The sequence below is a fragment of the Danio aesculapii genome, chromosome 1 (genome assembly GCF_903798145.1).
Source record: "Danio aesculapii chromosome 1, fDanAes4.1, whole genome shotgun sequence".
Lineage (NCBI taxonomy): Eukaryota > Metazoa > Chordata > Actinopteri > Cypriniformes > Danionidae > Danio > Danio aesculapii.
The window spans coordinates 19,138,897-19,151,086 of record NC_079435.1 but is presented as its reverse complement, the minus strand read 5'-3'; the positions used below and the strand labels follow the sequence as shown (position 1 = coordinate 19,151,086).

The following is a 12,190-nucleotide window of genomic DNA, read 5'->3' as shown; positions in this document are numbered from 1 at the left end:
AGCTTTGTGTGTGTAATCAGACTGAAACTGGTTCTTCCATTTGAATTAGGCTGCGGTCACACTGCACTTTTTTCCCCATAGACTTCTATACATACACATGCGAATCTATGTTCTCTTGTACAAACAGATACAGAAGTAAATCATATTAATAACTCTTTACAACTGAATAAATATCTACTGAACATCAAAACAAAATGATATTTCAGTTTTGATCTGGCATGACTTCCCTACTGATCAGTGACAGAAGTCTTGATTTAGTCCTGATTAATTATTGCACCAGAGAAATAATCTGGAAATAATATCACAGACATGATGTACGCCAGATCCGTGATTTATTAAAAGGCTGCAAAGAAGACTAGAGTCGGTCTGACATCTTAATTCAATAGAGCCTGATCTTTATCATTGTCATTTACTTACAGGATCATTTGAGAATACACAATTACATAAAAACCATTGAGATCACATTTCCGCACATGTTTCTGCTTTATAAATCGCTGCTGTTAATTTTAGTGGATAATTAAAGCAGCACAGGGACCGCTGCATGCTCACTGCGGACTTTGACGTTGATTGCAACCTCTGTTGATGACATACCGAAAATGTCAACATCTCGAAATACTGGCATAAATCAAAAGTCCTACTGCGTGAGAATCTGCTATGAGTGTGGGAGAAGCTTAGAATATCTGAAGTGATGGTGTCGACAGAGGCGCAAGCCAGTGTTTATGTGTACGGAGACATTTCCTACACCGAGATAACAGTTGTCGTGCTTTCATTGGCTGTATTTGCGCTCCAGGGATTTGCAGAATGCTGGAGAAGATAAACAAGTATGAGAAAAGGGACAAACGGGAGGGAGAAGGTGGTATCAGATGCCCCTTTCCCATTTGCTGAGGTGTGACAGGTTTAAATCTGAATGCTCTGTAGACTTTAATTTCTTTAAAGGAAATACTGTTAGGGTGAGGATGTGTCAAGTCAGACCATACCGGCACATTTAAAAGTTCCAGAACCTTTATTTTGCTTGATTTTTGGAGGTGTCTTACAATAGGCTTACTGTACATAATGGTAAAAAAAGCTTTATTTTTTCATAATATGCAATGCTCAACATTTATGAGTACACTTCCACAGTCATATCCACATAAGTACACCTGCACAGCCATATCACCCTGCAGCCCAAGACTGGTTACTCACTGAAGCTAAGCAGGCCTGAGCCTGGTCAGTACCTGGATGGGAGACCACATGGGAAAACTAGGTTGCTGTTGGAAGTGGTGTTAGTGAGGCCAGCAAGGGGCGTGCAACCTGTGGTCTGTGTGAGTCCTAATGTCCCAGTATAGTGAAGGGGACACTATAATGTCAGTGGGTGCAGTCTTTTGGATGAGACAATAAACCGAGGTCCTGAATTTCTGTGGTCGTTAAAATTAAAGAGTAGGGGTGTAACCCCGGTGTCCTGGCTAAATTCATGACCCTTAACCATCATGGCCTCCCAATCATCCCCTTCCACTGAATTGGCCACTCATCCACTGTCTCTCCACTCCCCCTATAGCTGGTGTGTGGTGAGTGCACTGGCGCTGTTGTCCTGTTGCTGCCTCCGCATCATCCAAGTGGATGCTGCACACTGGTGGTGTTGTGGAGAGATCCCCCTCATGATTGTGAATCGCTTTGGGTGTATGACCATACGCGATAAATGCGCTATATAAATACACTTTACATTACATTACATTATATTACCTCTCACAAATCTAATATAGTAAATAATAATTTCTTTAGGAAGCTTTACAATATTATATGCGTGCATATACTGTACATTAGATTAGTCAGTACTGAAGCCAAATCTGGAGCTTATCTAAATAAATAACTTATGATAAAGATCCAAAACTAGTAAACCCAAATTTATAAGTTATAGAAAAATATTAAATAAAATATTTTTAAAAGAGCTAAATTCAAGAGAAACAAAAACTATATCAAATTTAGTTGACATTTTGTAGTTTGTACACTAGTTTGTATTTTTCCCAATACTTTGCTTGCATTTAATTGTATTATCTTTCCATTTCTAAATATGTTTGGTGATTAAAATATTATTTTAATAAATTAGTTTTGTTCAAAACATATGCTGGATAAGTTGGCTGTTCATTCTGCTGTGGTGACCCCAGATTAATAAAGGGGCTAAGCCGAAATGAAAATGAATAAATGATTGTATGCAGATCTATTTTTATCGAAATAAAGTTTTAAAATAATAGAGAAAGTACTGGTGGCTCATATTTATATAGGCAGCCAGACAATATACTATTATTTTTAAGCTAGGGGAGAGCGGGGACGAAACACAGAAGTACCATTTTTCATAAAAATCAAATTTTAAAGATAAAGTTTTTTAGCAGAAATATATGCTTGCTGTGGTTACTAACTCACAAGAGTGGTCTTTTAAAATCAGGTATTATTTTGTATCAATGTAGAACAACTCAAATATAACTTCACTTCAAACTAAAATTGCACATTGTTACTTTTGATCCCATAGGCAGGGATGGAAGTAACTCAACAATATTTGCTAGATTTACTCTTGTTTATTTTAAATATATCTGACTATGACCTTATTAATGTTCACTGCAAACATAATTTGTCCTTTATTTTTGCAGAAAATATTAAACGGCATTTGTTTTTTAATTTTAGTTCCATTAAATGTTTCAAAAGCAATTCAACAATTCAATATGTTTCTATAATTTTTGAGTATTTTTTGTTTTTGTTTTTGTTTTTTTGGCAATATGCATTATTTTTTTCTGAATCCAAACATTGCGAACTCTAATGTGGAAGCGAAAAATAAGGTCTGAATATTAGCAGTTGGACATAAACTTGTTACTTTCGTCCACACAGGAAACTCTTGCCATTTAAACCGGATCTACTTTTAAATTGAAAAACTCAGAGATTTCAAACTTAAGAATGCGTTATTACACTAAATAACCTGTAGATTGATCATTAGTGTGACACATGAAAAGAGAAACACAACTTGTAATAAGGAAAAAAGAACCGCTACAATAATTTACTGTCTGCACTTCAAAAGTGAAGTTTAAATGTTAAACTAATTTCGAGAGGAGCATGTGCTCATGATTGACCCAGCTGGTCCACATTAGCTAATCATGATCCTCCAATCAAAGGATCCCAAGTAACTATATATATCCTCATTTCCTCTCTACAACTATCTTCGTCTGGAAGAAACCCCCCTCCTCCCCTTCTTCCACCTTTATCAAGAATGGGCGGCACGGTGGCCTAATGACTAGCACGTTTGCCTCACAGCAAGAATACCAATGGCGTTGGGTCTTCCCTAGGCCATCTGGTGTTTCTGTTCTGCTCTATATTATTGATAAAATAAGCCTAAATCTTTTTCTAATGTCTTACTTTCAGGAAGTTCACCTTGGCCTCAGCAGCGGGGGAGTTTCAGATCGACCTGAGCTCAGTCTCCCCTCGCCCTGTGAAAGGAGGGAGCCCTGGGCTCGAGGATACCTTGAGCTCAGGGCTCTCTCCCGGGACAGCATGCCAAACAAGCTATGTATAAATCGTGAGCTAAGTGTGAACTCTTGAACTGAAATTTGGAGTTAAAAGCACGACACGGTCCCAAAATCACAATATTTTACAGCTCAATCAAGGCTTGCATTTAGAATGTGCTGTTATAGCCTGGAACGCAAATGTTGTCAGGGCTTCGAGAAAATCACTTTGGTACTTTCGTCGTACGTCCCTGCCCTCCCCTACTAAAAATACTTATAAAAGTCACTTTTTTAAACCTCTTTTTTGTATGAAAGGTTTTGGGGGAGAAATTAAAGACCATAGATGGTTACTGTGCAAATTTGTTTGTGCATAAAGTAAGAGTGGTAAGTAAGAGTGTGCTCTTGTTACTATGTTACAGTACATACTACATCGTAGGCAATATTCCAATTAAGCATAATAGAGTGACTTTAAAATTAACACACTCAAAACACACTGATCAATATTTCTAACTGTTCGTCCCACTCTGTACTTGTCACATATTTCTTTTTCCCTCTTGTTTATTTCCTCTTAATTCAGAGAAGTGTCCCAGATTGACCAGTTCCTACAGGAAACAGCTGCTCGTGAAGCCAATGCTAAACTGCGTCTTCAGCAGTTCATCGAGGAGCTGTTGGACCGGGCCGATCGCGCTGAGAAACAGCTCCAGATAATCAGCAACTGCGGCACAACCCCAAACGGCAGCCTGGGACACTGCAGTCTGGGCTCCAAATCTAATGGACGACAGGTAAAATAATGAGGAAATGTATTGAGAGATTTCAGAGATTATGCTTGTAATCACTGACAGTAAGTTATACTTAAGTTGGTTAAGTATCCGTCACTGGCAGTAAGTTATATTTTGATGTGACTGGACTTTATGCCAGTGTAAAGTCCATATTTTGGAATGTTTTGATACTGTATCGGCATGGATTAGCTCTTCAATTTGCCATCAAAGGCTTTCAGATACAGAAGGTTAAAAATAGAACAACTGCAAAGAGCTGAAAGAGAAAAAAAATCTATTTTCACAATAATATCAAACAGAGCATCTTTTAATGTTTTATACATTGAAAACAGGACTGAACCTAAGATTTTGGGAGCTTTTAGCAAATCTTCACAAGTTTCTCAACATCTCTTCCTAGCTGCTCCACTACACAACTCTCTTACACAGACTCATTGTACTGTTTCATTTAAGTCTAACACCAAGGTGCCTTCTGATGGCCATGGGAGCCCTATTTAATTGCTTAACATGTAGGGTGTGTACTAACTAAATAGTAGTAATAGTAATAAACGTTTCTTAAGGCTGGAGTTATGGCTACTGAAAATGTTGCTCAAAATCAAATAAAAAAAACTAGTTATATCTTAAAATATGATCAAATCAATAAAACGAGAATTTGGCATTGCAATTTTTCACTATATTACTTTTTATCTGTTATAATGTTATGATACAAGCCAAATATATTAGCCTATTAGCTGGCCACTTTATTAGGTACACCTTACTAGTACCGGGTTGGACTCTCTTTTGCCTTCAGAACTGCCTTAATCCTTCATGGCTTAGATTGATTAAGGTACTAGAAATATTCCTCAGAGATTTTGGTCCATATCGACATGATAGCATCATGCAGTTGCTGCAGATTTGTCGGCTACACATCCATGATGTGAATATCCTGCTCCATCACATCCCAAAGGTGCTTTTTTGGATTGAGATCTGGTGACTGAGATGCCAGTCTGAGATGATTCTTGCTTTATGACATGGTGTGTTGTCCTGCTGGAAGTAGCCATCAGAAGATGGTTACAGTGTGTTCATAAAGCAACAATACTTGGGTAGGTTGTGGCGTTGACATGATGCTCAGTTGGTATTAATGGGCCCAAAGTGTGCCAAGAAAATATCCCCCACACCATTACACCACCAGCCTGAACTGTTGATTCAAGGCAGGATGGATTCATGCTTTCATGTTGTTGATGCCAAATTCTAAATCTACTATCCGAATGTCGCAGCAGAAATCGAGACTCATCAGACCAGGCAACGTTTTTCCAATCTTCTGTTGTCCAATTTAGTGAACCTGTGCAAATTGTAATCTCAGTTTCCTGTTCTTAGCTGACAGAAGTGGCACCCAGTGTGGTCTTCTGCTGCTGTAGTTCATCCGCCTCAAGGTTTGAAGTATTGTGTGTTCACAGATATTCTTCTGCTCACCTTGGTTGTATCAAGTGGTTAATTGAGTTACTGTTGCCTTTCCATAAGCTCAAACCAGTCTGGCCATTCTCTTCTGACCTCTGTCCTCTGGCATCAACAAGGCATTTGCGCCCACAGAACTGCCCCTCACTGGATATTTTCTCTTTTTCAGACCATTCTCTGTAAACCCTAGAGATGGTTGTGCGTGAAAATCCCAGTTGATCAGCAATTTCTGAAATACTCAGACCAACCCATCTGGCACCAACAACCATGCCATGTTTAAAGCCACTCAAATCACCTTTCTTCCCAATTCTGATGCTCGGTTTGAAATGCAGCAGATCGTTTTGACCATGTCTACATGTCTACAGTTGCTGCCACGTGATTTGCATTAACAAGCAGTTGGACAGGTATACCTAATAAAGTGGCCGGTGAGTGTACATTGTCTCTATAGACATTTACAGTAATGTGCACTGTATGTAAAAGCTGACTTTTGACCTTTTTTGGCCTCTTAGAGAATTATACATGGCTTTTATAACCCACAGTGGCCTAAATTGCTTAAATGTGCTTTGTCATGGCTGCAGTCCTGTCTGCAGTTTTGTTGGGATATAAATAAATCTTGTGCATCACCCAAAAAATGCCTGGTGCTAAATGCTCATCTATACTTACCTGAGTTCTGTAAACCACCAGAGATGCTCTTATAGATTGGCCTGGTGCACTAGATGAGAATAAAATGTGGCTGGTTGCTCAGTGGTTTCATCCTTCTCCTCTCAGTGTAAATCAATTCTGATCACCGAAAAACTGTTTTCTGTTATTCCCTGAGGAAATGAAACTCAATATAGAAATAGTGACTTTAGTTTGTAGAAACAGTTGGCCACTGAATGTATTAGCAATAGTCAGGGTTGAACAAAACTCAAGAGTCTTCATAGTTATTGATTTTCTTGTGTTTTTAATGTTGACTTAATGGCCCATCCAGGCAACACCTTCAAACTTTGACATCACCGGGGACCCCCTTCATCACCATAGAAACAGCAATCTACATTTGTCACTTACTTATATAGACAGCACACAGCACTGTTGACTCAGTTTCAGTTCACACGCAGTCTGTGTTCCCAAATGCCAGCCAAAGCCTTTCCGTCTCCTACTATCTGGAGAGGAAGAGCGCTCGGTGATGTCAGAAGAAGGGCACAGTGTTTCAGGAGCATGCAGGCTGTGATTCAGGACATTTGGCCTAAATTAGAGCAAAAACAGGTGCTGAAAAAAGCAAAGTAGAAGGAAAAATGCAGATTTCTTGCTCTCCTCTTAAGCATTTCCCACTATTCTGTCTAGCACTTTATGGATCTCTCAAGAGATCAATAGTGCTGTTTTTTCTTTCTGTGGGCGCTGCGCCCACTGTGTGTTTGTGAATGTGTGTGTGTGCCTTGTCAGCACTGTGGCACCTTGCTTGGCCCACATTTTCTGGGGTGTATCACCTAGCCAGCTACAGCAGTTATTTAAAGGCACTGTTTTCCTGTTTGCTGCATGACTTTGGGGAATAAAATTCCAACAAATAAAAGACTCCAGTTTGTTTAAAGGGTTCACCCAGAAATGAAAGTTCTATTAATAGTTACTCACTCTTATGTCCAATCCCCTGAGACCTTTGTTAATTTTTTGAGTAGTAATTAAAGGTGCTGTATGTAAGTTTTTGACTCTTCTAAAGCATAAAAATACCATAATATGTTTGCAGATATTTAAGAAGCATGGCAAGGGAACATTCTTTTTTATCTGAAAAACAATGCTGAAGTCAGATATTCTGCTTTGAAAATGTGCATTAAGTGCTGGAAGGTCTGTCTTTATTTTGGTTCTTTTAACCCGACCACTGCCAGTTTAGCCAATTATATTTCAGCACCCCGGGTTGCCTTAGTGGAAATCAGTGTATTTCATTCATTCAGTCAGAAAGGCTCTCAAAGTACACATCCGCAACCTCCTGTGGACAGTAACAGTCTCCGAAATGAGACGCAGATTCAGTGTTCCACATAAGGTGGTTATTATTAGAAAATAATATTATTAAAGTATAATATTTATAATAGTATTGAAATAATATAATATTGCAAGCAGAAACATTCGGTGAGCATGCTACATTGTAACCCCGTGTCCTAACAACACACTACATGACAATTTGGACAGTTTGCACCAGACGAAACATGACAGAAATTTAAATACAGCCATTCAGAAGCACAGAATAGTGCACTTACTGCACATTAACAAAAGGTTTATAATCTAATTAATACATATTAAACCTCTTTAACATTATGAAATGTACACGCCGAATCACTGATATTCGTTCTAAAGTTCAATTTCAAATGGTTTACTTTATTTTCAGGATCTGAGCTCAGCTATCTATTTCAACTATCTGCTGCTGCTTTCAATATTATGGCAATAAAATGGCATTCCAACTCACATTATTTGCATTTAACAGTGAATAAAGCACATGAGCCGTACCTGAGTTGATCATTGTCAGTTTATCCTGCTGTTCGGTTACAAGAAATGGAAGCTGTTTATAAAATATCAATTTCAGGTGTTGGAAAATGTTCCATCTATCACTGCCATTGCTTTTATATAGAACACGGTTTAAATCAGCCTTGTCAGGCACACTGCTGTAGCTGTCATCAATCTGGAAACCTGCACTTGCGAGTGTTTTGAACCAGGAGTTCAACACCTGGTTTAACCTCTGGGTGTCAAACTTGCATACTGCATCTTTAATATATTTTAGGTGAAATCTGAGAGGTCCCTCATCTTCCATAGACAGCAAAAGTCCCAAGACTCCCAAGAGTCCAGAAAGGGAAACTTTCAAAACATTCAATGTGACATCAGTTGTTGAACTGTAGTCATAGTTTGAGTGTGATTGTCTGTAAACGGTAATTGAGGAAGTTTTACCAGTTATTTGGTGTGGTTGAGACTTTTAGCAAGGCATATAATCACAGGTTGTACCACAAGATTGTTGAGCTAATTACCATAAAAGCAGCTAAATGACAAATGAGTAATTAGTAAGGTGAGCAATCAGTCATGCAGCGCAACCTGCTGTCAATTTAACTGTTTTGTACACAATGAATTTTTACTTTAAAACTGGTTGAGTAACTACTTTTGTTAACCCAGATTTAAGCTAGTTCTCATTAAGAATGAATGGTTAGGTAAAAGTGTTTAAGTGATACTCTTGTCAATAAAGTTTTGACCTAAATGTAATGTCTGAACAATTGCCATACCTTGCGGTCTTGATTCTGTTACAGTATTTCAGAAATGTTCAGTGTAATTTTGAAGAATCTTTTCCCTACTGATTTCTCACTCTTTCCCTCTTAGAGAAACTCCAGTCTGTCTGGTGCATCCAGAGGAATGTACCAAGTGTCGGATCGACGTTCTTCACCCAGTACTGCGTAAGTGTTGCCTTGTGTGACTTCTCAAATATATTGATGTTTTTTCATCAGCTACATTTTTTTATCAAAATTGCATATTTGTGTTATTACACACTGTAAACCCTAATGTTGTCTTTACTTAAACAATTAAGTTGACTGAACATAACGTAAAATGTAGCATTTTGGTCCTATCACTTAAAAATATGAGTTAATTTAACTTATGTACCATCAAAATGCATAAATTTAAGATTTTAAGTTTAGTGAGCTCAAAATCATAATTAATACTTTGAAAAAAAGAGGTCATTTTCACAAATGTAGTCTTCACTGTAAAATTCTAATATGTGCAACTTTTTTAAAATCAGAAAACAAATGGCATCAGGTATAATTATTCATCATAATGTGAATATATATATACACTGAAAACCCTGACTGAACTAAATTAATTGAATAAAATCGTTGCCTCAATTTAATTGAGTAATGGAGTCTCCTAAAACTTGCATCTTTAAGTTTGGTGAACTGAACAATTTAGGCATAGTCTACTATGATAACTAAATAAACTTAAATATGCAAGTTTTGAGAGACTCCATTACTCAATTAAATTGAGGCAACAAGTTTACTCAATTATTTTAGTTCAGTCAACTTATTGGGGTTTTCAGTGCACATGCATTATGTTATCATGTATAATAATTAAGATTTTATTAAATAAAACAAAAACAAAAATTGTTACAGTGCCTCTTCAGTGACAGTGAAAACAAAGCCAAATTATATCAGCAGTGGCAGAGAAGTGTTGTGTCTTAAATTTTAATATGACAGGTTGTTCACCACCTTTCTGAAATACAACCCAAAGGGTGCTGCTGGACTGCCAAAAAAAGATTAATGATAATTTATGTCCTTTTATTAGTTGTAATTTGGTATTTGGTATAATTTTGTGTTTGTGTAGCTCAATTTCCTTGTTTCTGTTCAGTGGTACTGTTGAGTACAGTACCTTATTATAGATTAGTTAGTTTTGTTTATTTAATCTAAGGTGCACATTTATTTACATTTCCACTGTCAAAAGTACCAAAACAGTGAATCATACTGCGCCACTATTTAGGGGGCCTTTCTTTAGGGTAAAATGATGGGCAAGGAAAAATGTTTCAAAACACAACAGAACACCTTTATTATTTTAATGCAAAAAAACTATAGCTTGTAGGGGCAACGCAGTGGCGCAGTAGGTAGTGCTGTCGCCTCACAGCAAGAAGGTCGCTGTTTCGAGCCTCGGCTGGGTCAGTTGGCGTTTCTGTGTGGAGTTTGCATGTTCTCCATGCATTTGCGTGGGTTTCCTCCAGGTGCTCCGGTTTACCTCACAGTCCAAAGACATGTGGTAGAGGGTGAATTGGGTAGGCTAAATTGTCCGTAGTGTATGTGTGTGTGAATGAGTATGTATGTGTTTCCCAGTGATGGGCTGCGGCTGAAAGGGCATCTGCTGCATAAAACATATGCTGGATAAGTTGGCGGTTCATTCCGCTGTGGTGACCCCAGATTAATAAAGGGACTAAGCCGAAAAGAAAATTAATGAATGAATAACTATAGCTTGTAATATGCTACTTGTACAAATAACCTATTGGGTCACTTTTTTTGACAACAGGCCCCATTAATTTTAAGGACAGTGTCCATAAAATCTCATTAAAAGTAAGAAAGAAAGCTTGATATTTAATAAAAAATTGTTTTAGTTTGAGCAATTTATTTAAATATTCTTTGTATTATTACATTAATTTGATTTACATCATTCACACCCTAGTTATTTGGTGTTTAGCTCAGGTTCTGCCTAGAGAAAGATTGAATACTTCTCTGTAGTGTCACAGTTTGTTGGATTATTATTATTTTTTTATTAACATATCATTTAATTGTTAAGTAAAAGTTACAAGCTCCTGAAGGAATTAATGTGCTTGAGCAATTTGTTTGAGTGACTAATTAAATGACTCAATCATAAGATGTAAAATGTATGCTTTATAGCTTTGAAATATTAGATTTAATGTTAAATTTGGCACCAGAACTTTAGCAGCTATAGCTCAAATATGGCACAGTAGCAAGTTTGTTTTTATCTGCCGTGAGCGGAAGCTTTGTTGGAGTCAGCCTGGTTTGTGATGTGTCTGGGGAAAAAAATCACTCGACTGTTGCATTTGCCTCGGGGGTTAAACCAGTTTGTAATCTCTCAGCCATGCAGAAGATATGCGAAAAGAAACACACAAACATAAACACACTACTGTGTGTAGAAACCAAAAGTGCCTGAAACTACAAGGCCAAAAACAACCAGTACCCAAGGCTTTTGAAAGAGTGGTGAACACTTCTTGTGTGTCTATCGAGAGCATGTATGTAAGATCAGTTTGGCTACATAGTGGAAAAACAGATAGCAAAGCATATATATTTTTAACCAAATTCCTAAAAGATTTTTCATGTTCACAGTGTAATTTTTTTGTAAGGGTTTTATTTTGGATAAGATAGGGTGAAGTATGTATTTTTTGCAATTCTATAAATTCTGCTTTTAAAAGTGCAGTATGTAAGTTTGACACCTAGTGGTTGAACTAGGTATTGCACACCTGGCTCAAAACAAACGCAAGCGCAGGTTGCCAGATTGACGACACCAACAGCAGTGTGCCTGCCTGTCAAGCCTAAAGGCTGATTTAAGGCTGATTTTGCTCTATATAAAAGCAACGGCTAGCGATAGAAGGAACATTTTCCATATTAAAACTCTCAACAACACCTGAAATGTATATTTTAGGTTTATATTTGAGGAATGGCTTATATCTCTCGCAGCTGAACAACAGGATAAACTAACAATGATTACCTCAGGTACACCTAGTGCTTTATTTACTGTTAAATGCTAATAATGGGAGTTTGAATGCCATTTAACATGACATTTATTGCCATACCACTGAAAGCAGCAGCAGATAGTTCACCTCAGATCTTGAAAATAAAATAAACCATTTGAAATGGAACTTCAGTGCAAGCCAACACATACCAGTGATTCAGCATCTACATTTAATAATGTTAAAGAAGTTTAAAATGTATTATATTATACACCTTACCATTAAGTTGAGGTGCAGTGAGTGCACTATTCTGTGCTTTTGAATGGCTGTATTTAAATTTCTGTTGT

At 37.4% G+C, this 12,190-nt stretch overlaps 1 protein-coding gene across 1 annotated transcript in view; it reads left to right on the top strand.

Annotated features, from left to right (window-relative positions):
• Nucleotides 1-12,190, top strand: part of fbxo41 (F-box protein 41) — an 80,863-nt gene that overhangs the window by 41,178 nt on the left and 27,495 nt on the right. Inside the window, exons 3-4 of the mRNA XM_056456776.1 lie at nt 4,042-4,246; nt 9,002-9,075. Coding sequence (XP_056312751.1) covers nt 4,042-4,246; nt 9,002-9,075 — 279 coding nt within the window. The remainder of the gene's footprint in view (nt 1-4,041; nt 4,247-9,001; nt 9,076-12,190) is intronic.